The 25,903-nt window shown below is 36.5% G+C and overlaps 1 protein-coding gene across 1 annotated transcript; it reads right to left on the bottom strand.

The window, feature by feature from the left end:
- Window positions 1–5,030: 5,030 nt before the first annotated feature.
- On the bottom strand, window positions 5,031–25,674 carry sytl2b (synaptotagmin-like 2b). The gene is made up of 19 exons (XM_067451179.1): window positions 25,623–25,674; window positions 23,591–23,788; window positions 20,333–20,484; window positions 20,118–20,238; window positions 19,617–19,683; window positions 18,169–18,286; window positions 17,247–18,065; window positions 13,698–16,226; window positions 13,039–13,131; window positions 12,749–12,802; window positions 12,549–12,637; window positions 12,341–12,454; window positions 11,691–11,860; window positions 11,505–11,607; window positions 10,357–10,518; window positions 10,137–10,230; window positions 9,900–9,999; window positions 6,330–6,535; window positions 5,031–6,195 (listed from the first exon to the last, which is right to left on the bottom strand). The coding sequence occupies exons 2-19, from the start codon at window positions 23,689–23,691 to the stop codon at window positions 6,047–6,049; spliced, it is 5,241 nt and encodes a 1,746-aa protein (XP_067307280.1). The 5' UTR covers window positions 23,692–23,788; window positions 25,623–25,674; the 3' UTR covers window positions 5,031–6,046.
- Between the last annotated feature and the right edge of the window lie 229 nt (window positions 25,675–25,903).

The raw sequence follows: 25,903 nt of genomic DNA on the forward strand, positions 1-25,903 counted from the left end.
GAAAATATGTGCACTATGTATGTAATAATTTATCATTTAAACTTGAATAAAAGTGTTAGAAACTGCCATTGCCCCCGGGAATTTTCACTCATCCATCATCATAGAATGTTAGGATTTCTTTAACTATATGAAATAGTGAAATATTAAGCTATAGCAGCAGAAATATTTGCTCACATAACATTAAATAGGCTATACAGACTAAATAATAATGTCTCTGTACACGATTTATAGGCTACCATTGAAAAATAGATACAATGACCTAACATTTAAATCTAAGGAAGCAGAAATCTAAGCAAGCAAGATGTCATGTATTATAATGATTAATTTAATAACAATAAAAGATATATATAAAACCCTTTTTTGGCAACCACGTGCATGTAGGCCTACTCGTCATTTCGGAACTCTATCCATGGAGACGTCACGGTACCACGAGCTGGCTGGCAAAATAAACAAATATATATTAGTTCATAATATTTGTTACCTCTGCCAAAGGAAAAAAGGAGAATCCATTTATGAAAGGAAATATCAAGAAAATATTTTATTATTTCGAGAAAGCAAGACAATAATGCATGGCCTCTTAAGGCTTCCGTATAGACGAATAGCCTAATGCAAGTGCACGTGAGAATATGAATTTGACAACAAATAAAACAATGTGCGAACCAGAGATTATTACATACATATACGCATATACCATCATAAGCGATACAGGTAGGTCTTGTTTTTCGATACTCCTTGAGTTACAGACATTTAAACTTGAGACAAAAAAACACAAGAAGTGCTTTTCCCCCGATTTTGAACTGTTCTGAAAGATTGCTCAAGTCAACGGATTTTACTAATAGACCTACCAATCTTTGTGAAAAAATAAAATAATGATGCTGCCGTCTTTCTAAAGTAATTCTTACCCCCCTGTAATTAGGCTCCAAATCTCAGGTGAAAATGATTATATTGACCCCTCTTCCAAACAGTGGATTACGCAATAAATATAAGTTGTAACATTTAATAATTTGGCTCTCATCACTATTTATGTTTGCCCTTTTCAGGGGAAAAATATATTCACAAAATAAAAAAAAAATGTTAACGCGGGTACCTCTGATAGAATTAAAAATGGAATGACCCAACAGTGTATTTTGTAAGATTTACAAAAAAGTTAAAAAATAGTACATTAACCCGTTCAATCCCACATTTTTTCTTGCAATTTGAGTACATGCAATTTACTTCTTAGACCCCCATAACACACAAACTTTATGCCTTCTTTGATTTTATATTGGTTAAGGTAGTAAAATATTAGGTTTTATATTCGGTCCCAATAGTGACAGCATAGACAGAATTCATACAAATTCTTCAAATATACCTATTTACACGTTTAAAACTTAAAATAACAATAACATATCCAACATATAAGAATGAGATTAGAATTGACTTCCAAACTTTATATTGTTCATGATAGGCCTACACAATGTTTAAAAAAAGGATTTTGTAATGAAAATTGCAACCCATTGAAATAAATACAAAAATCTAGGTATGTTCATCTTCTCTGAATTAACGTGTGCGGCCAACGAGAGGGGAAGAGGTGACCAACAAACCTTGAAAAGATCTAGGCACTAGTACTCCTACACTGTAAAAAAAATGTTGGTTTAACTTAAAAAAGTAACCTGGTTGCCTTAAAATTTTGAGTTTATTGAACTTAAAAATTTGAGTTAATAAATAGAAACTCAAAATATTATTGTATCTGAACCACATTAAAAAAATGATAAATCATGAAAACAGCACTGTTTGGCATGTTTCACTGCGTCATCAAAAATAAAACACACACAATTACCCAATATGCTTACAAAATCTTTGAATAATATTTTAATAAAGGTTGTCGAATCTCAAAAATTGTTCATTGTATTAACTCAATTTTTTAATTTCAATGAACTCAAAACTTTAAGGCAACCAGGTAACTTTTTTTCTAAATAATTTTTTACAGTGTACATATTTAAAATTATGAAGAGCAACTTTAAACATTGAAGCACCAATTAATAAATCGGAAATTGGGAAGTTTATAAGGTATATCTCATAGATATAGATAGACAGACAGAAAGATAGATAGACAGACAGACAAACAGACAGAAGTATAGATAGATAGACAGACAGACAAGTATAGACAGACAGAAGTATAGATAAATAGACAGACAAGTATAGACAGACAGATAGATAGATAGATAGATAGATAGACAGAAGTATAGATAGACAGACAGAAGAATAGATAGATAGACAGACAGAAGTACAGATAGACAGACAGAAGTATAGATAGATAGACAGAGGTATAGATAGATAGACAGAGGTATAGATAGACAGACAGAAGTATAGATAGATAGACAGACAGACAGAAGTATAGATAGACAGACAGAAGTATAGATAGATAGACAGAGGTATAGATAGATAGACAGAGGTATAGATAGAAAGACATAAGTACAGATAGATAGACAGATAGACAGACAGAAGTATAGATAGATAGACAGACAGAAGTACAGATAGACAGACAGAAGTACAGATAGACAGACAGAAGTATAGATAGATAGACAGAGGTATAGATAGACAGACAGAAGTATAGATAGATAGACAGACAGACAGAAGTATAGATAGACAGACAGAAGTATAGATAGATAGACAGAGGTATAGATAGATAGACAGAGGTATAGATATACAGACAGAAGTATAGATAGATAGACAGACAGAAGTATAGATAGATAGATAGATAGATAGATAGATAGATAGATAGATAGATAGATAGATAGATAGATAGATAGATAGATAGATAGATAGATAGATAGATAGATAGATAGATAGATAGATAGATAGATAGATAGACAGAAGTATAGATAGACAGACAGAAGTATAGATACATAGACAGACAGAAGTATAGATATATAGACAGAGGTATAGATAGACAGACAGAAGTATAGATAGATAGACAGACAGACAGACAGACAGACAGAAGTATAGATAGACAGACAGACAGACAGAAGTATAGATAGGCAGGCAGACAGACAGACAGAAGTATAGATAGGCAGACAGACAGACAGACAGACAGAAGTATAGATAGACAGACAGACAGACAGAAGTATAGATAGACAGACAGACAGACAGACAGAAGTATAGATAGGCAGGCAGACAGACAGACAGAAGTATAGATAGGCAGACAGACAGACAGACAGACAGAAGTATAGATAGACAGACAGACAGACAGAAGTATAGATAGGCAGGCAGACAGACAGACAGAAGTATAGATAGGCAGACAGACAGACAGAAGTATAGATAGATAGACAGACAGACAGACAGACAGAAGTATGGATAGACAGACAGACAGACAGACAGACAGACATGTTCCTGTAATTTCTGAGCTTTCACGTTGTCATTGTGTTAAAATGGCAGTACCAAGAAATAAGTGTGTGTGGTCACATGAACAAACTACACAACAATGTCAGACCTGCCCAGAACTCATATAGACATCTTAAATGTGTATTATAAATGAACAGTTGCTTCATAATAGAAGTTGCTTTTTAATATCACACTAAAATATGCAAGGAAAATGTGCGGCCATAATTGTGAACGGTGGGATACATAAACATTACTCATTTAAATGATATAAGACAAATGTGCTTTTTGTTTGTAAAATATTTTCCCTGTTAGATTTAAAAGGTACAAAGTCATAAAATAAATAGACAATATAATCAGTTTAGATTAATTAATAAATAGACATCCATGGCATATCATATTTTATCTTTTTCTACAGAAAAAAAAAAAAAAATGGAGACAGGAACGTTTCTGAAAGTGGTTGATTTGAGACGGAAGGACCCTCTAACCCCACTCACACCCTTCTTAAAAGATGTCAGTCAGTCTGCCTTATCGTCTTATTACAGGCATCCAAATATTAAATTGACTGATTCCCATCTTCAAGTTAACATGAACTTATTTTAAATATCAAAATTATTGACTTAAAATAATTGACACATTCTGACTGTGTATGTCTAGATAATATCAGTGAATGTCAGTTAAGAGGGCAAATATTCAGAAGTCACACTTCTGCACAAAATAACTTTCCCACGGGCACACATGTTCTTTGCAGTCCCTGAAAGTCTATGGGGAGCTTGATGCAGTTTATCTTACCCTTAGAGACAGAAAAGAGTGATGAGACAGACACATGATCAGACAGCTCTGCGCCTCTCTCCAGTCTCACCGGAGCCCTTGTTCTGTGAGTGTGACCCTGTGTCACCTCCTCTTTTCTGAGACTCTTTGCACAAGATTTCAATAGTGGTGCATTGTATTTGAATGCATTGACAAAATTCTATTGTCATTTAATACAAGTCTAATTCAGTTTTGCCTCTGTGATATTTAATCGGTTTTAAGTGTTTTGAAATAGCCTTTCTTTTAAATGGATGATGATATGTTGTAGTTTATGTAAATATATATGTAAATATATGTGTAAATATATATATATATATATATATATATATATATATATATATATATATATATATATATATATATATATATATATATATATATATATATATACTTATAATGTGCATGTACTAATAATATGCCATTTGTAAGTACATGCATGTGATAAACTGCACTCTCTTCACTAGATGGTGCTAGTGATCAGAAGTTTCAAATTGTTCCTGACTAAAGTGCTATTTAAAAACAGCCATTTATTCTAGACTAAATGAATTTTCTCGTGGTGCCATTAGCCAGTCAACACTGTCATGAATGTGGATTTATGCTTCAGTTGAGCTTAAAAGCAATTGTCTGGAATTGAGCCATGAACAAAGGTAGCAGATTTTCATGTTGTATGCTTCTAGTGTGTCTCGGTATTTTTTTTTTTTCTTTTTTTTTTTTTCAGGCAGTCAGATGTAGTTGTAGCTCATCCATGTATTCCATGCATGTAGAAGTTTACATATATCATATAATTGCATAAATCATAGGGCACCATTTGTCACCATACGCTATAACTTTGATATAGCAAGAAAAAAATAGCCTCTGCATTGTAAACAGTTTTATGTTTATTTACTCACTTTTCATAAGATTTCTGATGTTTTATAAAGTGTGTATCCAGCATGTTTTTGCTTGTAGTACAGTATATCTACGACATTAGTACAGGCATATTTCTCAAATAAAGCAGTCACCGTCAGCTCATTTTACACATCCATGGTGGCAAATTCCATCCCAATTATGGGGCACAACATTGCAATACACACCTTTTGCATAGTAACCCTTTCCTGGTTATACAATTTTTTTGGTGGTGCTTTGCTTTTCCAAAGTTTACAAAATACATGTAATCTTTTTAGGTATTCTCATTTGCTACTTGTCTGGCTATCAATAGACCAAGCTCAATTTAAATTTAAATCACCAGCAGATAAGGCTGGGTTTACCCAGTATAATTAGTTACATTCAGCAACTTCTTAAAAAAACATTTTTTTAATCACCATATACCATACCTTTAATACAGCAAGAAAAAAAAAAACTTCTGCATTATAAACAATTGTTTATTTAAACACTTTTCATAAGATTTCTGCTATATCTTATCAGGTGTATAAAAACAATTCTGGTGCTTTGAATTTTGGATTTTTCAAGATTTCATAATACATGTCATCTTTTTATTAGCTACATAATTCAGCAACTTAAAAAAAAAAAGATAATATTAGAAAAAATACCCGACATCCACCTTTAGACATTAATTGCACTTGCCTTTTTTAATGTATTTTTTAAACCTTTTTTATCTTTTGGTTTTTTGAATTTGGTAAATGATCTCTCATGTAATGTGTAAGTGCCGTTTTTGTCTGGGTAAGTTGATTCGGATCTCTGTTCAGTCATACTGGACATGCATTGAAGTGAAGATGTAGATAAACGATACTATCTGGATAAGAAAACTCATGTTAATGCCGGGTGAAATGCAGGCCAAAATGTCTTTCTTAACGTGACAGAAACCTAATCTATTTTACTATAAAGTATAACGAATGCAAAGTACTGTATGTGGAATTTGATAATAATCACTGTAATCTCATTTCCATGTGTTTTTGGCTGCTGTTACTATCCTCAGTGGTAACAAGCCCTCCACCCATTCATTGGGAGATTCCATCATTCTCCTCCATAAAGCCACCTCCTCTGCTGTAGAGTCCATCCAGTCCACCTGTACTCCATAACTCCTGCCTGTACAACGAGATTGACTTAATAAACACACATGCATATATGTATGTTTATATACGTATTTGTGTTAATATGTATTTTATATGTTTATGTTTCTAGATCTCAGAACACACAAATATCCCAAAACTGGACCTCACCTGTGCCCAGGCCGAGTCTCAGGCCTCCAAGCGAGTGATTGGCCAGACGGTCCCGGTCCCAAACAGTAAGCTCCACACAAGCCTCTTTTAGGTCCTCTGCCCTGAAGCCGTCATACACCATAGTGTGATTAAACATGGGGTTGGTTGTTCTCTTCAGCACTCGAGTCTTCTGACGGCTCTTTTTGCTGGTGTCGGGGAGTACAAAGCTGTGCAAACAATTCAGCAATGATTACTTAGTGGTAATATAATAATAAATTATCAGTTTTATTCATAAAGCGCCTTTCCCAAGCTCAAGGTCGCTATACAAGGAGATAAAACAAACACAGCATCAAAAATACAGTGGCAAAAAAAGTATGTCAAACCCCTTGAATTTGTGAAAATATGAATAATGTAAACAAAAATATCCAATTGAGGACAATTGAGGGACTCAAACACAACCAGAGGTGGACAAAGTACACAACTCTATTACTTGAGTAAAAGTAAAAGTACTACTGGTCAAATATTACTCCGTTACAAGTGAAAGTTGTAAAAATAGATTTTTACTCAAGTAAAAGTACAGAAGTATTTGTTTTCAAAAGTACTTAAGTATCAAAGTAAATTTCCTTTTTTATGCCAATGCATTATTTTATTATTGTTGTATAAATGCACACTGTCATCATGGTTTAAGCCATTCAGTGATGCTCCATCTGACAAACTAGCATATGACTAACTTAAACTCATTTAAATACTTGTATAAAAGTTACAAAGCTCTTTACAAAGCTGCTGTCACTTTAAGGCCGAATGCACGGATCCAATACACTGATACACATCTGATATTCTCCCAACTTTCCTCTTCTCTTTCTCCCAGATGTCTATAGTGTTAATATTTTATAAGACATGCACCAAGTGTATGCCAACTAAACTAATCTTGATTTTTTTTTAAACTGAAACATACTTTCAAAGTATGGCAATGGGTGCACACACTGTGCCTAAGAACCGTCTTCTTCCATTTTGCTATGAACTGATCAGTGTTCAAAACAATTTGGGAAAATGTATATGACTATAAGAGTGATTCCTGATAGACTGTCTGAAACAACAACACCAAAAAAACTTTTAAAGATGGAAAAAATCATCCACCGACTTTCAGCGCTGCTGCAGAAACGACTTTCGACCTTGATGGAAATGTAGTGGAGTAAAAAGTACGATATTTGTCTTTCAAATGTAGTGAAGTAAAAGTAAAAGTATCCAGAAAAAATAATACTCCAGTAAAGTACAGATACTCAAAAAGTGTACTTAAGTCCAGTACTCAAGTAAATGTACTTAGTTACTGTCCACCTCTGAACACAACTATTAAAAAAGGTTCAAACATTTACTAATCCGGAAAACAGTTTTTCTTCCGGAAAACAGTTTCTTCAGTTGCTTCTTAAGGATAGAACTAAATAAACAAAATATATATACTTAAACAAAATAAGAAAAAGTTTGAACATCATCCTGTTCAAAAGTTTTCTGCTGGAAAGGGTTCAAATATGCAAAAGATGCTTGAAAACTGAAGATGTTGGGCAGTTTAACTGCTCAGGACAAACAAGGGACTGACCTGAAGAACAACCATCACAAGACAAAAAACAGCCGTAGATTATCCAGGGAACGACACAAGGGTAGAAGAAGTATATGAAGAATCACAAGTTATATAAACTTGTGAATGGGGTCTTTTTTAAATGGCAGTACACTAAACAGAGAAGGGTTGGAAATACTGTAAGAAAAGATATGTTTTAGTTAAGATTTGAATGAGGATATAGTAGCAGTGTCATGAAGAGTTAGCGGAAGAGAATGTAGAGTTTCAGAGGCACGGCACTGAATGATCTACCACCCATTGATGAAAGACGGAAACTAGGTACAGTAAGCAGTTTTGAAGTCCATGAAGACATTTTTAAAGTTAACAAGAACATTTTTATATCAAATGTGTTTAGACTGCAGACATAAACAGGTAACCAATGTAGATTGTAGAGCAAAGGTAGCCTGACAAGCCAGACCCACATCAAGATGTTTGGTCTGGAAACTCACCATAGACAGGGCTCAATCCGAGGGGCGGGATAAACGGTTGTCTTTCAAACTCCCTCTGCACGCGATAGGATAGCGCTACAACCAACCAGAGCAACGACGGTGAAGGGGAGATCGCTGACTGATTAAACATTCGCCGTATCCGGTCGGCTAAGCTCCGAACACATCTTCCCTTTTTAAGAATGACTTCAGTGCCGCTCTTTGTTCTTTTCTCAGAGGAAAGCTTAACTCCAAGTCTTCCGGAGGCGCGGGCAGAGCTGATTCGAAAGACCGCCGCAGTTCGCCAGTTTCTGTGTTACTAGAAGCACGCAAACGCAACTCGGTCGTCGTCATTATGGCCCCGCCCGCCGACTCTTTAGCCTACCTACACGATGTGATTGGGCCGTCCAGATTCTGAGGAATACAGCTCAGATAGGAATTGAGAGTTGCTAGACCACACTTGCGGGCAAATTAAATTTGCTGCCGCTAGGGTGCGTCTAGATTTCTAGGCTAGAGCAAAGGGGTAATGTGATGAGATTTCTTGACTTTGGCAAATTTATGACTAGTGATTGTTCTAGTGGGCAGGCCAATAAGAAGTCAGCTACAGTAGTCGAGACGAGAGGTTATTAAAACATTGACTAGAGTTTTGGAGTCTTTAGTGCTGAGCTCACAGTAGGGCAGTATTGCGAAGGAGTGCAGTCTTGGTAATAAAACTTATATAAGATTGAAATGTAAGCGATGAATCAAAAGTTACACCTAGATTTTTAATAGTATGAGATCTTAATGTGTAGCCCCATCAATAACCAGAGTTTAATGTCAGCAAGTACAGGTGTGGCGAGGTGAACGAGCGAGAGACATGGGAGGAGCGAGCAAGACCAGGGACGTGATTGCGAAAGCGACACCGGTCTCGAGTCCTCTCATGAGGGAGCTCGGAGGCATAAAAGGACGAGCGACACCAGTCAAGGACGAGAGATAACCAGTCCTGGTCTCGCTCACTCCTCCCATGTCTCTCGCTAGTTCACCTCACCACAACAGGTATTCAATAAATCCTGAGGAAGAGCTGATATGTAAATGTGCAAGTCATCAGCATAACAATGACTAAGAGGTAGCAAATAAATATTGAACAGAAGTGGTCCAAGAACAAAGCCTTGAGGGACACCCTGAGAGAGAGAATGTATGGACAGTATTAAAAATTGTCTTTCAGGGAGTTCAGGGGAGTATGATATAATCCAAGATAAAGCACTACCCGTGATACCGATAGCTAATGATGAGAACAGTAAGACAACCAGAACCAGCAGACATTAGGAGGTCATTAGTCATTTTTACTAATGCTGTTTCAGTGCTGTGGCCTGATCGAAAACCAGATTAAAAGGGTTCAAGAAGATTGTTAGCAAGATTGATAGAGATGAGCTTGTAGCTGAGATGCTACGGCTATTTCAGGCAGTTTAGAAACGAAAGGAAGATTAGATATAGGTCTGAAATTATTCATAATTGTTTTGTAAGATGTTTTTTTAAATGATTAAAAATCACAATAATACAAAGCAATCAAAATACCATTTTACATATGGGTCAATAGTTGGACTTCTGATAATAGGAAGATTCTTGCAGTCTTTGACCCAGATATGGACTTCACCAGAGCCAGGAATGTTCTTTGCTGGATTAAAAAAAAACACTCACACAGATCAATTGACTATTCTGTGACATTTGACTTTATCAGTCTTTCTGTGTATAAGCTGTATGTATGTGGATTGTATTGTAATTAGTAAATGATTGTAAAGAGTGGAGGCTTACAGTGAGAGATCTGAGGCAGGAAGCGTATGGCCAGTCTCATCTGTCCTCTTAAGTCAGATGGCTGGAGGCTGTTTGTGGTCTGTGAGAAGAGATTCTGGAATCAAGAGAGATCATATAGTTGTATTTTTCTTTTCTATTAAGTATTTTAACTTGAAGTTAAACTTATATTTAACTTGTAATGATTTGCATCAAAACAGAAATGGACAGATTCATACTGTACCCTTGGTTTAAGAGGCAAAAGCTTCCTCTCTGTGTCGTTAAAATCCCATGAGGAGAGGTCAAGCTCTATCTCACCCAGGAAGCTGTTACGACCAAATGTGTCATTGTGCCATGCTGAAAGGTTGAGAACCTGGCACATCAAGTACTCCATTCGGACTCTGTACTGTATGCATCAAATAATAAAAATGAACAAAGATTATAAGGCATTTGGTTTGATGCATATAGGGGAGACCGGGTTAGTTAGCAATAGTTGTCGCTTATTACTCCAGTGAATATGTCATGTTAGGGTTATTTTTCAACAAAATTTTTGTGTAGACACATGAGCCGTGTTTCCACGACAGAAACTGTTCCCAGGAACTAGGGACTTTGGGGAGGTACTCAGCATGTTTCAACCACAGGGTCTAAATGAGTTTCCGGGTAAAAATGTCCACCTCAGAAAATACCTGCTCGCGAGGTAGTACTTTTTCAACATTCGGGAACTTTCGGGGGTGGGACTTGAGCATGTTGATTGGTTGACTCCACGCAGCATTTTATTTTAACCACAATTTTTTTAAAGTCCCACTCAATAATCGAGTTTTAAAAATACGACCGATGGACCAACAAAGAGGCTAATGCTCTATTAAGCAAAATTAAGGACAAATCCAGTAGGAACTGGAAATTCTCACGCAGTCCCACGTCACTAATTTGGACTAATTCGCCTTATTTTCTCTGTACTTTAGACTGAGATGGAAAAGCAGACAACAACAGGTCTGGAGGAAAAAAAAGTTTCTGGTACAAATTGTCCTAGGTCATTTTGATGGAAATTCGGCTATATATTAAAGTCTTGAAACCTAAAATGTCACCGTTATAGCACAGGGAAAAAAGTAAAGTGAACACCCAATAGCCGGACACGTTGCCACACTATATGAGGTACGTTGTTGCAAATAAACCGGCCATTAAACAACCTATCATAGACATTTTAACAGTAAAACAATTATGAAACATTACGCAATTCATGAAACTGCAACAGTGTGAAATGTGATGTGCAAATAAATCAAACCATTTACTTGATCATCAAATATAGTAATTATTAAATGTGTGAAACATTAGCTTACTCCAATAAAAATGCAACCACTGGGCCCTTACTTATTCTGTGAGTGATTTCCTTACCCTTAGAATCTCATTGTATGTAGGATTCAGGGTTTTCTTCTTCACAGCGGTTTTTCTTTTTCCCAAATTGGCAGAATCAGGTATGAGGTAACTCTTGACATACCTAGAAAAAAGCACAAGTTGTCTATGGAGAAAATATCTATTAAGAGGAGAAAGGGGTGGGTGTACCTAAGAGTATGATCTTACGGGTCAGATCGATTCCTCTTCGTGTCCACCGCTGCCAGATTCTGGCACTGAACAACAAAGATATGGAACTCCCGCAACTTGTGCACATAGTTTAGTGAAAACTGGATGCTCCCTTGAACGTCAACACTGCCGTAGTCACTATTGTACACGCTTGCAACACTGCCGCTTACCTGAGGGTAATGGAAGTACAATATTGAATAATTTCCAGCCAGTACGATGTGCTTAATGTCTATTTAAATTCTATGTAAATGTTCAGGTTTTATTGTGAATAATTTATTTATCATTGTACACAAGCAAAGTTATGCTTATATTCCTAAAGATAAAATATATTCTGAGAAATTACATTCCAGGATAAAATAAAGCCTCACGTTACTTTTTTCCTCATTGAATATCCTTTTTCATTCAGATTACATTGGATTCTGTCAGATTATGGAAGTAAACTTGGCTATGAATGTTGCTTCATGATTTATATCTGAGGCAAGTGGGATAATTCACTTGAGTGCATTTGCATATAGATATGGAGTATACTACTGTATGGTATCTTATAGTATATGCAAGAACGTGGTAAAATAGTTTAGCAGGGATGCACAATATATGGCCACCATATCGATATCGCCAATGTAATATGTACATTTTTAATATAAACATACAGATGAAAGAGAAGTGGAGCCAGAGTAGTTGCTGAGGTTAGTGAATTGTCTGTTATTCCATTGTGGTACGCTGCTGCGGGAACTGCTCTCTGAGTCGCTCTCTCCTTCGTCACTCTAAAAAAGACAAGAGATCAGCAGACATTTTGAGCACCACACAATTTTTGTGACCTGGCCTTTTGTCTTAGATAAAAAGGACAAATGAACCAACTTCGTTTTGTAGGAATGAGGGCACTGATTTGCTGAGTTTCTTCAGGTGCTCTGGGTCTGAGGTCGCGAAGGACGTCTGGCCAACTGAGACTTAAACAAGACAGCAGAAGAAAGCAAATAAATAAGCAAATATGTGAGATCAGTGTCTTAAAATATAAATACTGAATATAAAACATATGAGAAGTTAAGTTTGAGACTTGCCATCATAGTTGTCCTGCATGTAGTCGTTTGTTTGTTTGAATTTTTGGTCTTGTCCTTGGAGAAGAGATTACAATGACAATGTAGAACAGATTCTGTTATCACTTTAACTCTCCATTTAGAGCCAAACAATAAGGGGTTTTACTCTGGAAGAAGCATTGTGCTACTGTGCTGATAAGAGCTAAATATGGATTTGGAAATTTAGCTAAAAAAACAATGATAGGCAATATATAAATTCTAGCCTATTCTTTTACAGTTTAAATTGTATGACATGACAGAGGATTGATGCTCACTAGGAAGAGTGGTGATGTCTTCCATGCTCCTATGGTACACAGGTCTAGATGAAGCTTGTCTCAAAGCTTTCAGAACTGGATTCTCGTTTTCACCTGCAAGATTTAACAGTGGAAGTTTGATCATATAAAGGTATACTTAATTCAACAAGCAAGAAGAATGTGTTCATGAGAGAACCTGTGTTTCCGGTTCTTGTGCTATTGTGTAATGTGAGCACTTAAATCTGTTTGATATAACACTTGAAAGAAAAGCTATGAAAAAATCGTATACAACACCGAGGTAAATACATTTAATTCATTAGATTATAGATTATCTTTCATGAACGCACATACATGTTTCTTTCTTATGGTTAGGTACCTTTTTCCGAATCACCCTAAGTATTAAACTATTATTAATTTTCTAAGCAATCAGGTTTATGATTTACACCTGGCAGCTTGTTCCTGTAGCTTAAACAATAGAGCATGGCAACACCAAGGCTATGTTCAAATTTCAAAGGAATGCATGAATTGACAAGTATATAAATGTAAAATCTGTTTAAAAAAATTATATTTATGCATTTGACAGACACTTTTATCTCACATTATATTACAAGTGTATGTGAAAGGGAGTCTTTGGTTAAAAAAGTACAGTGTGATGAGAGAAAAAGCTAAAAAAAACTCACTGTTTAAAATCCCCTTAGTGGCATTTCTATCAGTTTGTGTAGTTGAGTGGCGGCCCAGGCTCCCTCTCCTGGTTTGGAGGTCAGGGGAACCCTGTACTGGAGTACTGGTTTTCACTGGGGAACACTTACAGCTGCAGTTTGTGTCTGGAGATGACGTGAATGAAGTGCAGATGAAATTGTCAACCTGCTCTGTAACTGGAGGTGGAGTGTAAATACTTCTGTCTTCTGTAATTCCAAGGTAATGTTGGTAGTCGCGTGGAATAAAAGCTCTAGCAAGAGGTTGAGAGTCAGAATCCTCTGAGGTTCGTGATGGTCTTCTCTGAGTATTTTTGTCTCTGTCTCTCCAAGAGATTTCTGGGGATGTTTTTGGCATGGTATAGCTAGCTTCTTGTGTTTTCCTGGACTGTGTAATGCTAGCCTCTGGTGTCTTCTTGACCTGTTGCATATTGGGACCCTGAGACTTCTTAGCCTGAAGATGTGAGTCCTCTGTTTGATCCTCAAACTCAGTGTTCACTGAAAACATGCTGGTGGCACGTCTCATGGCATTTGCTTTTCCATTTAGACTGCCTTTGCTGCTTCTTCTACCCTGCTGAGGTCGTGACTCTTGACCAGCCTGAGGTTTAGGTACCATTGTGGCTTTTGAAGCATTCTGAGAGCCTTTCTGTGCCTGAAGAGAATAGGAAACTCCATGGGATATTGCTTCAAATGGGACCACATTCGACTGATCGTTTTTTGATCCAGATTCTTGTCTTGACATAATCCTCTTTTTTGTAGGAGACTGGAATGCTCTAGTTTTGGCTGGTGAGGATGTTTTACCATTCTGGCTCTCATTACCAAAGTCTTTCACATTGGCTCTCTCATTTGGACTTTGTGGACTTCTGGATCTCTGAATTCCACTTTCAAGGACCGGTGACCTTTGTCCAGGTTTTGTAGGGGATCTTCCCCAGAAGTCACGAAGGTTTTTAAACTGTGAAGTGCTCATACCATCCATCACAACTGGCTTATCCTTCCGTAGAGTCTGCACAGCGAAATTGGGAGACAATCTCCCTTTGGCTGAAGTACTGTCCTCCTCATCATCATCATCATCATACTCTGTACCTATTGTTCTAAGATCAAACTCAGACTTTGTAAATCTTTGGTTCAATCGAGGAGTAGTAGTCGATCTGATTTGAGCTGCTGCTGATGTTTTGGATTCTTTCTCCCAGAAGGACTTGAGTTGCTTGATCCTCTCTGCCATGTTCTCTTGCTGGGAATTCTGCTTAACAAAAGGCACTTGATTTGTTCTTGGTGCAGTTCTTGAATTTGCCTCTAATTCTTTTGGAGAGGTATGATCTGCATCACTACTGTGTGTGCTAACGGTGCCTCCCATGCTATCACCATTTTGACCCGCTAGCAAGGATCCACTGTCAAGTGATGGTGAAGATGATTTTAAAGGTGGAAGAGTAGCTACTTTATCTAAGTGAGTGCTTGCAAATATTTGGTCATTCTTCTGATTAGCATATATCAGTGGTGTTTTTGATTCATCTGTAGCAGTGGGTACTTGAGGTTTATAGATGGTGTTAGCACTGCTTACAAGCTCAAGGTCTGAATCTTCCACAACTGTCTCTTTTTTCTGATGTCCTGGAAATGTTAATTTCAAGCTCTGTTCTTCTGATCTTCTCTGTGGGTCCTCTACACATTCAGTCGGATTACTGCCAACATCACTAGGGATACATTTTTCTGGCACACTAGATTTGCTGATCAAAATCTTTGGACCAATGTTTTCTTTCTCCCAGAATGATCTCAAATTGGCAATTTTTGGTCGCTGGTTCTCTTCAGCACTTAGTCTTCCTTTTGGCTGATGCTGAGTCTGCTTGATGTCAGTGTTTTCCAGTTTGACTTTGCTCACTTCCTCTCTTTTGATAAAATCTTCTGTTTTGTTCTCATTTTGACTGACTTTCCCACCTACAGAAATATTCACCTCTGGGATCTTTGGAGGGACAGTAAGAGCAGAGTCAATAGAAGGCTTCCTGATGAGAGGTTCTTTATGAGAGACATATTCAGATCTTCGTTCTTTTGGAATATTCTGGGTAGGCTCATCAACACTCTGTTCCTTTCCCCAATCAGTCTGTCGTTGAAATATAATTTCGACTTCTGATGGAACCTCTTCACTCTGCTGTGGTATGATCAAGTACACATTATCCCTAGGTTTGGATCTCTGATCAACCTCATCTTCAAAGTCTAGGTCATCGATCTTGGTGTCCTCCTCCATGTCCCCATGGACACTGCTCTCTATATCAAGCCTATCACTGCTGTCTGAGCTCCTGCTAAACCACTCAAGAACTTTGGCAATGGAATCTCCTTGTTCATCAGTAGGCGTCGAAATGTGTTCATCTGTCATGACCTCTAGTTTAGCATTTTCCTGTTTTGAATTATTAGTATTTTGTTTTATGTTCAGGACAAGAGGGTTGCTGTTAGTCTCATATTCAGAATAGGTATCTGTCTTATTGAATGTATCTGTTATGTTGAGGGAACTGGGAAATTGTTGACCTGTAAGACAAACAGTAAAAGCAGAATCTAGGCATTTGACATTTCAAGCAAGGTTATTCAAAACTATTATAATTTAATTTTCATCTAAATGTAAGAGTATTTCACCCAAATATGAAAATATGTATTTACTAACTTTCATGTCATTTCAAACCAGTATGACTTTCTGTCTTCTGAAGAACACAACAGAGGAAATTTAAGAAATTAAGTTGGGTGTGTTTTTCATAAATTGGGGTCAGAATAATTGGCACTCCTGGTAAATATGATCAAAGATGGCTAATATATATTGATGTAAAACAATTGATAGTGGGGGATAAATCACATTATGAAATAAATGCTCTTCTCCAAAACACGTTGGCTATAATTATTCACACCCTTTTATAAAATACTTTTTGCAGTCTCCTTTCGCCAAGAGTTTTCTTCTATAATGTCTGATGAGTTTAGAGACAAGTGATCAGCGACCATTCCTTCATACAGAATCTCTCCAGATCTTTTAGATTAACAGCTCTTCTCTTCAGTTCATCCCTCTTATTTTCTACAGGGTTCAGGTCAGGGAAATGGGACGACCATGGCAGAAGCTTAATTTTGTGCTTAGCCATCTTTGATCATATTTACCAGGGGTGCCAATAATTCTAACCACAGCTGTAGGTGGTATAGTATCTTGTACGCTGGGGTATGTTGAAGCAGCAGAAGTAGGTGAGCATTCCCACCACCTACTGGACTGGAGTATGAAAAGCTTGATGAATGTATACAACTGCTTGAATATCAGGTTGTTTTTCACCAAAACTTATTAGCACACTTGGAAAATGATTGGTGAGCAAAGTGTATATTGTGCTGACATATTTGGTTGCTTTATTAAGCATTTAAGTGAGAACTGATTTTCTTTAGTTTATCTCCTTTGTGTTCTGCAGAAGTAAGTCTGAAATGAAGTTTGAAATGAAGATAAGTAAATTACATAATTCTCATTTTTTGGCAAACTACTCCTTTAACAATTCTGGGGGAAAAAATAATTATGGATCATACCAATAGCAGTTTTCCTTATATTTTCTTCAGTTCTTATTGCTTCCAATTTTGTAAACTGAGCCATTTGATTTTCCACATTCTCAGATTTGTGCTGTGTAGGTTGAGGGACAGTGATCTCATCCAGTGGCTTTTTAGACTGATCAGTCAATGCAAACACTGCATTCTCACGAGGGAGAGAAATAAAACGGTTTTGGCCCTCTAATTCCATACTGGGTGACTGAGGAAGGCCACTATTTGTTTCTCTTCTTTGTTTTAGAGGTTCTTCTACTTTCTTGCTATCATCTGCTCTTGTGATAGATTTCAGACTTAGACGTGGTTGTATCTTTGGCTTCTCTTGTAAGACGAGCGGAGAGTTTATCAGTTGCGATGAGGCTCTCACTGGTAAACGTGACTTTGGCAACTTCAGTGGTGAAGAGGAGCTAAATGGATCTTTGTCTTGAATTTTGCTATTGGATTCCTCTGTACTTTCCAGAGAAAATCTAGATTCTTCAGGATCCTTTTCTTGACTGCTTTTTTTGTAAACATAGCTTAGTGATACAACTGGTTGGCGCAGATGGCTCTTGAGAGTGGGCTCATTTGAGCTGTGTTTGAGGATACTTCTTGGTGGTGGAGACCTGATACCTGAGCTTGCTGCGGTGGACACACGCTGGCTGGGTATGCTCTGGGTGGACACAGAGCTGGTGCTGTCTGAGATAGAGCTCTGGGGTTTGTTGATTTTCGTTCTCTTCTTTGGCACAGGCTTTTGACCAGGAGGTCCGTTTTGTATGATGTTAGAGACCTCACTATTAACTTCACTGTTACTTGCTTCCTGATGTTTTACTGCAAATGTGAGACTTGTAAGCAAGGGAGAACACAACGCATTACAAGTTTCTTAAAACTTCTGAGTAGAAATGAACATTATACAACAAGTTGTCACATCAACCTTGTGAATCAGAGCCCCTGTCTATTGATTTCCTGAGTCCAGGTCCTGAAGTAAAGTGGATATCAGTCTCCCCAAAATCAAGCTCTACTGGAACACTGTTGAATGGGTTGTGTCTTGGCTGAAACCAGGTAAAAAGGCAAAGTTAACTATGAAGAATTACATTGATTATTGATGTCATATTGATGTATTTGTCATTTAACATTAACTTTCACCCAAAATTCACACACTAGATTTAGGCCCTATGATTTACGCAATGTGTAAAACCCAGACGGAATCGCAGAATCTAATTTTCTAAACAGTTCTTCACAGCAACCTGTCAAAATAAAAGTTTGGTTTAATTTGAATAAATTGTAACAGAAATATATTACTGTTGTACAGTAGAATGTCTCAATACTACCACTAATATTAATGATACATTATTATTAAAACTTAATTTTTTTAATAAAACTTTGTTTAATTTCATATGATTAAAAGTTGAAAAAAATATGTTTATGCTTTGATTTGATTGACAGAAAATTTTAAATACACAGAATTTCTGAAATAAATAAAAAACATTTCTTATAAATAAAAAATTGTCTAATTAATAGACATGTTTTTGATTATTAAAATTTTATTTGGTTTAAAAAAACTTTTTTGGGGGGGGGGGGGCCTCTAATAATATAATTTTTGTTAAACTTTTAATAAATTGTTGTTCAAAGGTTTCAAGATTTCAATTAATTAGACTTGCATTTTGATTACAAAAATGTTATTTAACCATTAAATGGAGTCCAAAAAATAATAATTATGGAGAAAAAGAAAAAAAAAAGGAATCCAGAAAAATTAACGGAATTGAGGAAACAATTAAAGTGTTTTTATAGGGCCCTATAGATAGACTTGGCTGAATCCGAAATCGCCCCTTTTACCCTCAAAAAGGGCATTATTTGAGGGGATAGCCATTTGTAGTGGTGTACAAAATCACAGTGGACGTTATTCAGTGCACTCACTCTATCCCCCAATGCACCGCAAAAATTAGTGTCCAGCCGATGTACACACAGTGGCAGTCTGAATTCACGCACTCGTTTTCATACGGTCCTTCAAGTGAACTATATTAGTGGACTAACATAGGGGATAGTGAATGAGTGTTTAAGGTTAAGTCATATCCTACATTTTTGTGAAGTCATTTAAAAAAAAATGTTTTTCCTGTTAGTGAAAGTGCCAAACTAGTTTCCTGAAAGCATCATTTTTCAGCCTCTCTCTGAATACATGTTTTACCTCTATGCCTAACACCCCATTACATACGACATGAGAAACAGAATCTCATAAGCTGCAGGTCTGCTCTAGAGTCCAGTCCATCCAGAGGATGTTTTGAAATTGTAATTCCTTATGATATGATTCCTTTAAGGATAGACAGTAATGGTGAGGGCAGATGATAATGATATGTTTGTATATTTCTATGAGCACTTACATACCTTGGATGGTGATCTCATGCCTATGTTTAGGTTTTCTTGTTGGACCTCTAGTGTTTCACCATTTTCCCTAATTTTAAAACAAATAGTAACATGTTAATTTAATGTTACAAGATATCCAGCTGATTTGAACTCAAGATCTTCCAGACATCCTGTAATGACCAGGATCAATTAAACCTTTTAAGGCAGAGCATTAAAAGTACAGTGAGCAAACTCCTCTGTTGATCCTTGTCGAGTCATAAAGATATTGAAATCATGAGGTATCCACACCTGTAAAGCACACAAGCTCTTGGGAGGGTTGGAGGTTGCACACACAGCCTAAACCAAAGGGTTATGTTAAGAGTGAGCAGATATTACCCCTGTTGTTCTGGATAAGTTGATTATTATCAAGCTAATACTAGGTAAAATGGACCATATGTCGCAGTGTAGGATTATGCCCGTAGGATTATGCCCGCAGCATCAGGTACAACTTGTGTACATTTGTACATGAATATTTCGCATTACCTCTCTTTTAGCTGCTCTGAGGACTCAGTAGATTGTGTTTTTTTAGGTGACGTCATGATGCCATCACTATCCTTTCTGCTTATGCTTCTGGATCTGCCACCCCATGACTTGGTTATATACTCTATATAAAAGGATAGTGAGATTTTCACTGATAGTGTTTATAACGCTCACTAACAAAGAGTTGCATGTGTGGACTGTAGGTGTTTTAGACTCACCAACAACTGATGGTTTCCTTTGCTTCATTGATGCCATAATGATGTCAGAGCCATGAATCCTGTCCTGGTGTCGCTGTGACTTCACCTCGTAGAACCATTCTCCTGAAAAATACTTGCGTCTGTCTTCCTCTGGGACGGCTTTCTGCAGCTGTCTGGAATCAGATGAGCGAAAAAATCATACTTTTTACTGGAAAAAGAAACAAGTGCAGTTCCCAACAACATGCATCTTCAATACTGTGTGCTGCATCCCAATTTGCCTACTTGTACTACGCCCTCAAAATATGCACTCTTTTTGTGAAAATAGTAGACAATCTTTGGGACATATTATCACGTCTTACAATTGCATCTCTTTGCTGTCTGTCGCACCCTGACACGCATCCTGTCACCGTAAACTGGCCTGTCAATCATCTTGTCACAGTTAAAATCCTCCACATTTAATTGAATTTCCTACCGTATCAGAGATAAATGCAGTAGGATGTCGGGGATCAACTCCTCTAATATTAATGTATAATGATGCAATTTAAAAGTAAATGGCTTAACAGATCTTTATTAAAGTTCATGTTGTTATTGCAGATTAAATGTAACAAAAAAAAATTATGAGGTAAAACAGATTATTAGTAGCCTTTATCTAAACCTCTCACAGTCAGTTGCACATTTCCGCCATGTTGTGTCGTTTTTTAACACTTTTTACTCGTGTTTGTAGTTCTGAACCAAATCCTCCTCCAAAGCGCAGTGGGTTGTGAGCAATATTAGCCTTTATAGTGTGCACGGATCCACACTTCGATAATCTACCAGAAATGGTAGACCATCCGGGGACTTTTGACATACTCTTCTCAACATAATATGCTTCGGGAGACTTATTCTAATCCCATTTAGGATGGATATGGACATTGGGACTCATAGTCTGTCTCACGGACAGGACAACACGGCCCTTTGGACAAATACCATACATTCCATAGGGCGCAAATTAGTTTACTTCATCAGCAATCAAGGGAAGAAAACACTGCAATAATCACATTTTATGTTGTTTGCTCACAAAATGTTAAATTCTTTTTATGTACAAATTTGTCAGCCAGTCGCGAGCTTCACAATGTCGCTACATCATTGCTTTATTACTTTATTAGGTTACACAACTTTCCTGAATTAGAGGCTCCTAAATCAATAACATTCATATGACCAAAGAGTGTGGACAAACTACTCCATCATCGGCTTATACGGTACACTGTCTTCAATACTGACTCTATTTGTTTTGCAAATCCCAAATCTCTCATAATGGTTGCTTCTTAGGTACTATCAAAGTTTCCAGAAGTTGTATCCTGTTAAATGAATCAAACACTAATGATTTAGTTTAGTTTAGTTTTTTGTTTTTAAAGAAAAGCAACACAAGAGATTGAGAGTAATAATTATACCGTGACTTGTTTGAGAGCTGGTTACTGTTAAATGCTACAAATACATATAATTACGTAAAACAACCTTAAAAGAGACATTGTGAGCATTTGCAGTGATTCAAAATGGTTTGATTAAAATCATGTGTTTGGAAACAACACATCTTCGCTTTTGAAGGAGTGGAAACTATGTTGGTCATGTGAAAAAGGCCAAGACAATTATTCCACAAGGGTAGACTTAATCCTTTTATACAAGGTTGAGTAAGGTTGAGACTGAACACAGGGAAATCACCCAGACATAGCCAGATTCTGCATTCTTCCTTTCATGTAGACTTCCAGTCTCCATTTAAAGCGTTAAACATGAGAACAAATTATTTGCTTGTGCAGTGGCATTCATGTGGGTGGCGTACATCTCACTGTTTGTCTTTGGATCAATGCCTTGTTTTTTCATATTGTATTTTGATGTATTTAATTTATTATGTGTAAAATGACAATTATGTGCATTTGTGTAGTTTACAAGTAATACCAATGTTTTACATATATTTAATCTGCATTTATTTGGTCAAATATACAGTAAAAAAAACAGTAATATTATTATCAGGGCTCGAATATAAGGGCATTATAAACATCGCTCGGGAGTCGTGACAGATTCAACTGTCACTTGCCCGATCAGGCCAGTGCTGCATTATGGAAGTTTATCATTTGCACGTTGTTTTTAAGCCTTGCCAATTTAAATGTTACAATTTAAAAGACACGAACGAGAACTGAATTCAGTAATGTGAGAAGTTATGTGTGCAAACCCATTCGAAGCGTGTGGCCAGACAGCGTACGAAAGCTGAATTTAGCTCTCTTTCACGTCTTCTTGCACTTGAAAAGACACATTCACACAAAATTACATCTGCGAGTAAAGTGTCCTCATATCCTGATATTAATCACTATGTTAAGCGGCCTAAATGTATTTTTATAAATATATATATTGTCTGTGGAAGGCGCATATCTTTTCATTCATTGATGATAGCATGTGTTCTCTTTCTTTCAATGTGTGTTTGCATACCACTGCGCAGCCTGTTCACGCAGACGTCAAACATCATCGGCGCGTTCACGTACACTGTGCAGACAAAACAAGAATGGCAGGCAAACAGTTGTGTATGGTTGTTATTGTAGTACTTTTACTCACTGTACTGTAAAGGTTTCTCATTGTTGAATGTTGCATGATGTAATTTAATAACGTTGTCTCTGGTCATTTCGCTTCTGGTCTTTACACGGTCTTATGTGTTTTGGAGGAGGCATGGCTTTGGATGCCGATTTTCATGTGAGGGACGGATTGTATGCTTTCAATGCTAGCAGGCTAAAGTTTGCATTTTCCAGATCACCTATTGTACCTTTAATCTATATTTTTTAATTGATACAGTGAGGACTATGCAGTGCTATTTTACATTTGAGTATTCATTATCTCTATCTGAAAACTACTGTTAGACCTACTTGACAAACATGAAGAGCATCGTTTATTTTATTTGTATGTTTGTACAATTGTATTTGTGCTATTACTCTTAAAGTTTAAAGTGGTGGTTGATTATGATGATTTCTCTTTTTTAACTTTAGTTAGTGTGCGATGTTGCTGTTTGAGCATTAACAATATCTGTAAAGTTACCATTTTTTCCAATTTATTTTTCAGAGTAAAAATATTTTATGAGTAATCTGTTTATGCGAGGTCATAAAATGCCATTTTTTAATATGTATGCAAGGTGGAAACGTTTCATATATTATATCACACGGCTGTCACTGCTTGATATTTTCATATCATCTACTACACATTTAAAATAAGAGGAGGGTAATTTAGCCTAATATTCAGTTTGTGCCTGAGCAGTCTTACTTGATTCGTTCCTCCTCAGCTTTCTTCAACTCAGCATCCCTCTTTAAAACAGTCATGATCATCCCCTGCTCCTCTTCGCTCAGGTGGCTGAGGTCTATCATGATGGATGTTGTGCTTCTCACTGTCGAGACACTTATGCGAAGGCTATCTATTGTTGCTCCTGATTCACCTTCATTTCTTTATGCGCAATTAAGGCACCTGTAATGAGCACACCAAAACCTTTATCTCCAGTAGTCTCTTTCAGATCAAGCGGCTTTAAAAGAAAATAATTAGGGTATTATTAAGTCATTATTTAATGGAAAGGACAAATGTAACCCAATTTGTATGCTGCATTTGCTGTAATTTGAAATGAAATGTGACTTCTAAATAACTGCACAATGAAGCCGAGTGTGGGCCGAAAATGCTGAGATTAGACAAAACATGTGATGGCACTGTCAGTTGACCATGAGAAAGGGCAGACTTTTAGATCGAGCACATTTACAGACAATTATTAAGTTTTCCATTGAACATAAATTGTGTAATGCTGATTCCACTTGTGTGATGTCAAATAATGGCTCTAATATACTATTAGGTTTGTTTCATGTGCACAGAAAAACAAGAACATGATCTATTAGTTTAAAAAAAGTTTCCTTGGCTTTCATGACCATAAAACTTAAGACACCAGCATGTCAAGTTAGCTGTGCAAATATTTGAAAAAGGCTCACTGAGACACTATTTACTCTGGGTTACACCTTGATCAAAACAAGCTTCAAATAAATTACAGAGCTAGACTAATACGTAACATTATACAAACAACCAGCTGACAATCACATAGAAATGAGATGGTAATACTTAACATTGCTGAGGATCTTAAATAAAATCTGAATAGAAATGCATTCTCTAATTAGAGACCAAAATTATGAATAGGTGTTGAATTAGGTTGAATTACACAAAACAAAACCAGTGTATGAACAGCCCATGAGTAATGGATTTAACGTGATGATTGATATAAAGCAGCATCCTGAATCCTGTTACTGTCCAAAATAATTTTGACTCATCAAATGAGGCTCTTCAATGCAAATTGAATTGGGTTGGATTAAATGAATAAATTCTTAGCAAATGCAGTATATTTACATATAACTTTGGTAACACTTCATTTTAAGTAGTAAAGTATGCATAATTACAAGTAACTAACCCTAAACGTAACTTTATAGTAACTTAATGTTGTTCAATAAAATTACTTAGTACTTATTTGAGTAAGTACAATATAACTCACCTTAAAATGAAGGGTTACACTTCTAAGGTGTTTAAGCAAGTAGTCTAATTATATTAGTAAATAGCCTACTAATTAACAAAGTGAGGGTTAGTTGCAAGTAAGTATGCATAATGTATACATGGTAAGTACATGTAACGTAACAAGGACACTGCAAAATAAAGTATTACCAAATAAAGTGTAAAGAGGATAATTAACAATAATTTAAAGTTGTGTGTTTTTTTCTTTCTTTCTGGATATGTAAAATAATTTCACCACAAGAAGCCCAGTGGAACTTTAGGTTAGTTTAACTCAAATATTTGTACTTTATAGACATGTAGCCTATAATTGAATTTTAGAAACAAGATAATGTGGTGTTTTCCTGTCTGTCCTGTCTCAGGATTCATGTGCCCTTTTTCTATTCTAGTTGTTTTCTGTTGAATTCGTAGTGCATTTATATTTAAACACTAGCCTTGCCTATAAATGCATTAACTATATCTGCAATAGTGAACAGATAAGACAAGAACCTCTTATAATATTCATAAGATACATCCTTCACTTCAAACTCATATCGGTAAATACTCGAAACCAACCGGAGATTAGCAATCTCGTATTATAAATACAGTGTAATTTCTGCTTTATACCGAGTTATGTCAGTCACTTAATCAACAGTTTATTTTCCATGGCTTCAAGGATATATTCATGAAACCACTAGATGTTCGTAAATATATTATAAAGCGCTAAAACTCTCTTCACCAACATAACAACAGGTATATGTCCAAGTGAAATGTTTCAGCTCACCTTGTTTCCGTGGCAGAATTTATGGAGCGCCTCACTGACGCGCAGTGCAGAACACATCTTCACTGTGTGAGCGACGCGTCTCTCAGGGTTGGACGGGCTCTTGACGTCGAGTCCCAGGCGACCAATCAAAGACTGCGTTTGTGCGGTCGACGCGACGCGACAAGATGAAACTCGCGTATGGAAGTAGTTGCAAAAAAATATGTAAATGGACAGTATAAATGGCAACGATTCGTCTTGTTGAATGCTTTTTAAAAGTGTTTTATTTAGGCTGTTATTAAATT

This window comes from Pseudorasbora parva, chromosome 8 (genome assembly GCF_024679245.1).
Source record: "Pseudorasbora parva isolate DD20220531a chromosome 8, ASM2467924v1, whole genome shotgun sequence".
In the NCBI taxonomy this organism is placed as follows: domain Eukaryota; kingdom Metazoa; phylum Chordata; class Actinopteri; order Cypriniformes; family Gobionidae; genus Pseudorasbora; species Pseudorasbora parva.